At 39.3% G+C, this 4428-nt stretch overlaps 1 protein-coding gene across 2 annotated transcripts in view; it reads left to right on the forward strand.

Moving 5' to 3' along the window:
* dazap1 (DAZ associated protein 1) overlaps positions 1-4428 on the forward strand; it is a 15494-nt gene extending 11066 nt beyond the window's left edge. The window contains exons 9-13 of one of the 2 annotated variants that reach the window (XM_026916844.3): positions 183-212; positions 340-489; positions 1099-1266; positions 2606-2695; positions 3652-4428. In XM_026916844.3, the coding sequence (XP_026772645.1) occupies positions 183-212; positions 340-489; positions 1099-1266; positions 2606-2695; positions 3652-3824 (611 nt within the window). In that variant the 3' untranslated portion in view covers positions 3825-4428. The remainder of the gene's footprint in view (positions 1-182; positions 213-339; positions 490-1098; positions 1267-2605; positions 2696-3651) is intronic. The other variant, XM_026916854.3, reaches the window with a different exon arrangement.

The following is a 4428-nucleotide window of genomic DNA, read 5'->3' on the forward strand; positions in this document are numbered from 1 at the left end:
TTTTTGGCGGCACTGTCTGGGCCATCTGTTCAAAAACCAAAATGTGTTTGTCAAAAGTGTGACTGTTTTCACATATAGTCTATACAGAGCAGAAAAAAGTTTTCTTTAAAGGTTGCCAATTGAATAATCATTCAACTATTGTAAATGTTTTCATGTAAAACTACTTTTTGTCTTTCTGTCAGGTGTTTGGGTGTCCACAGGGCAGCCATTAGGTAGGTTAATGGCTAATATTATGGTTAATATTATTTGCTATGGTTTTTAGACCTGCCTTATTTTGTGAGACAGTTCCAGCTAACTGGTGAGGTGCTTTCTAATCTTTGCCTGTCCTTTATGCCTCAGGGGGATACGGTCCTCCTTTGCCAGCAGGCCGAGGTGCTGCCCAACCTCCCTCGCCCTTTAATGCATTCCTAGTAACAGCACCCCCACCAGGAGGATTTGGGGCACCTCAGGGATATCCACAGCAGGGCTACAGCACACCTCCTCAATTTGGTAAGTCATAAAAACATTTCCCTCTGTTTGAATTTGGGGTAGGTATGCAGTGAGAGTGCTTCATGTCTCTGCTGGCTCTGGTTTTCCATTCATTCATCTTCAGTAAGTGCTTTATCCTGGTGAGGGTCGTCGTGGAAGTGAAGCCTATCCTGGGAGCACCGGGCATGGAATATGCCTGAGGCGGGAATATGCCAGTTCATCACAGGGCTCCACACACACACACACACACACACATATTCGTTTACACCTAGGGACAATTTGTCACCAGTTCACCTACAGGCATGCTTTTGGGAGGGTTGAGGTGGCAGTGCTACCCTGGTCTTCTGTTATTTTTTAAAATGTAAAAAATTTCCATTAAATTATTGCAAAGAGGAAACGATTGAGAGTTATCAAATTGCTAAGGGGGTTGTTCAGGTCAGTAGTATTTCTTGTTGAAGTTTGTTATTCCTACATTGTAAGGTGAGAGTAGAAAGACTTTTCTCTACTCTTTCTCTTCTCTACTCTTACTCTTTCATTTAATGCCTTGTGTTTCTTCATTTACATCACGCTCTTACTTTTGACTCTTTGCGACCCTTTTTAAAATGTGTTCTTTTTTTTCCAAACTGACAGGATATAGTTTTGGCACGCCACAAGGTGACCAGTTTGTACCGCAAGGAATGCCTCCACCTCCTACTACTCCTGGAGCTGGGCCTCTGGGTTTTGCCCCTGCTACTACCCCTACTCAGGATATGAGCAAAGCCCCACCAGCACAGCCTGACTTCTCTTATAGCCAGTACGGTGAGTAAAGGGCTCACCACAGCCTGGCCACCTGCTCTCCTGTTACTGCTGATTGGATCCATTTTCTAAATCACCGTAGTTCTAGCCCATTACAGTGATCCTCTCACAAGCAAGAGCTTGCTCTCTATACCACATGGCTGAACTGGCATGATGGCATCACGCTCAAACAAGCCTGCATACCTGATGATCCTGTAGATGCCACCACAAATATTTATATTATATAGTATTATATATACACTGATATTAGTTAATTGTAGTAGTCTGTGTGAATTATGCTGATGTGGAACGATAATCAGTTGTATGTTTGAATTAGATCATCCTGTGTTGCATTGTTGCTTTTCGGATAACGTGAGACACCTTCTTTAATGTAGATAGGCTTAAGGAGGTGTCAATTACTGACACTTAAGTTGACTTTAAGTGTTTGAATGATTGTATAATTTTCTTCATGACTTTTCAATCCTGATATACGCAGAGTAAAAATAAAATACCAGTCAAAATCTTCATGAAAGTAAATAATAAATATTTATCAGTGAGCACAGATGATATTTTAAGGAAGCATTATATAACTGGAATAGGTCAGTCCTTAGTGTTAGATGCTTTCTATTTTTTTCAACGATTGATAATGAATCAGGTAATTAGTTGCAGCAAAAGTTGATTAATATCAATATTAATGTTTGCACAAAGTTTAAGCATCAACTGCACACAGCGTTTCTTAGGCTTTTATTTTGTAATTATTTAGATACCTGTAGGTCAGAAAAGGTGGCTAGACAGCAGCTATAATGTTACCAGTGATATACACTCATCTGTACACAATTTAATTGTTTTTAATATACTGTACACAACTGAATGCTTTTCAGAATTATTCCTGTTTCTCAAAGGATGACAAGAACATAGCAGAGACTCTACATTGTAGGATATGTAGATGCTCTGCATATCACAACCAAATCAGTGCACTGTGTCTATGAGTACCTGTGAAATCCCAGATGTTAAATGTTGTGCACCAGCACTGACCTGTACCTCATTAGCCGACTGAACCAGAGTCGGTCAGTGCAGCAGCGTTGCCCTCACCTGGCTCAGTGTGTCATGCTTATGCTTTGCTTCCATCCATCATTACCATTACAAGTGACTGCCTTTAAGATATAACACTTCAAAGGCAGCAAAGGACCAATCCACTCACCTTCTCGATTTAATATCTTTAGATCTTCAAGTGTCAGAGCAGCATAATCTTTTTTTTGTAGAAAAGCAGTTCAATTTGTATAAGAAGCTCTCCCCCAGAGCTAGTGTCAAAGGTAGGCTCTCTCTGGGTTTAGTCAACCTGGTCTCCTCATCTCCCTGCTAGGCTTGGGTAACTATCCTCAGGACCCCTCTGCCTACGGACCAACGCGTCCTTCTCACAGTTATGGTCAGGATGAGCAGGGATATAGTGCAGGTAGGTGGGAGCTACTGCATTTTACAACCACCCAATAAAACAGCAGATAAAACAGTAAACAGACTCATGAGATTTCAGTGATAGCTTTTTTTTCTTTTCCTACATGCATTTTACATACGCAAGTTTGTGCACATACTGTATGTATATGTTGTATGCATATTGTACATACAGTATTCATACAGTTCTTTTCTCCATATGGTATACTAAATACAGCTACATGTCATTTGTTTAAAAAAAAAAAACAAAAACACTGCATCTCTCACACTGTGTATTTGTAAATGGTATTAAATCGGCTAAAATCTCAATTTGTCAAACTCATCTTTACATGTTTGATGTTTTGTGACACAGTAGCTGTAGTTTACTATACAAAGACAATGTCCTTCAACTTATTTCTCTTTCTTTGTCTCTGCGTTGCTTTGCTGGCAAAAGGATGATCTAATTATAACAGTGTATCTGTATCTTTCTGCATTTTGCGCTACTCTGTTTCATGCAGCATTTGCAGCCCACTTGACAAATGTATTTTACGGATGACTGAATGTGTTGGAAGTTGAAAAGAAAATGCTAGCAATTCATAGCTTACTATCCATTTTCCTTATTTGTGACCAAAAAACTGTCCCTGTCTGTCTAATTTGTTTTCATGAATGAACCATCATAAAATGTAATGGGAAATGTTTTGAAAAGATCTGTTGTGCAAGCATTTCTTTTTAACTCTTGTTCCTGAATAGCTTTGCTCTGAATATATTTTCGTTACTTTGTCTTTCCTCTTCTGTTTTAGTAGTGGCTTAGGTAGTTTAGTGTTGCTAATACAGTCTGTATTATTTTTTTAAAAAGTTGATAAAACGGGCAATTCTTCTGAAGGCCAGTCTCTTTAGTCTTCAGGAATCTCCATCCTTGTTTTGATTTATTTCTTTGGTGCTATTGATTTATTATTGTATTGTTGTATTTTGTTGAAACAGGTTATGGGCAGGATCTGAGTGGCTTTGGACATAGCTTTGCCGACCCTAGCCAGCAGACTGCCTCATATGGTGCCCCTTCAGCACAGCCTACGTCAGCGCCGCAGCCCACAGCGAGTACTTTTGGTCGTGGGCAAAACCACAACGTCCAGGGCTTCCATCCTTATCGGCGCTGACCATTCCCCCTCTGACTTCCTCAATGCAATACAAACCGTCAGGGAATCGATGTTCTGATCACAAATGCCACTGGATTGTGAGCTTGATGAACATTACAAACGTAACTGGAGGGTGTTTGTGTGTATGTGTGGTTGTGTGAGTGTGTGTGTAAGTTATGAACAGGGACTATACTCCTTTATGAGGAGGCCACATTTGTTGTGTGTTTTCTAGTAGGGCAGCGCTATTTAGCAATAGATTTTCTTGATTGGTGAAACATCAGCACAGAACCATGCCAGTCAGCGGAGTGACAGGGTCTCCCATTTCCTCAGCTTTAATTCTATTAGGGCAAAAATATTTTATTTTCAATTTTGTGGATTTTTGTTTACTATCTGAGCCTTTGACCATTTTATTTAAAAATTATTTGAAATAGAACTTACAAACATGTATTATAAACCTGAACTGTGCAATTTTTTAAAAGAATTTTGTACTATTAAATGTGCGCTTTTCTTGTTTTTATTTAAGGATGTAGTGGATTCCCTCAGGTGGCTGTTTTAGTGCACTTTGCACTTATGCAAAAAAGAAAGAAATTTTATTTGAAATAAACGATTTAAAGATACATACAAA

This window comes from Pangasianodon hypophthalmus, chromosome 11 (assembly GCF_027358585.1).
Source record: "Pangasianodon hypophthalmus isolate fPanHyp1 chromosome 11, fPanHyp1.pri, whole genome shotgun sequence".
NCBI lineage: Eukaryota > Metazoa > Chordata > Actinopteri > Siluriformes > Pangasiidae > Pangasianodon > Pangasianodon hypophthalmus.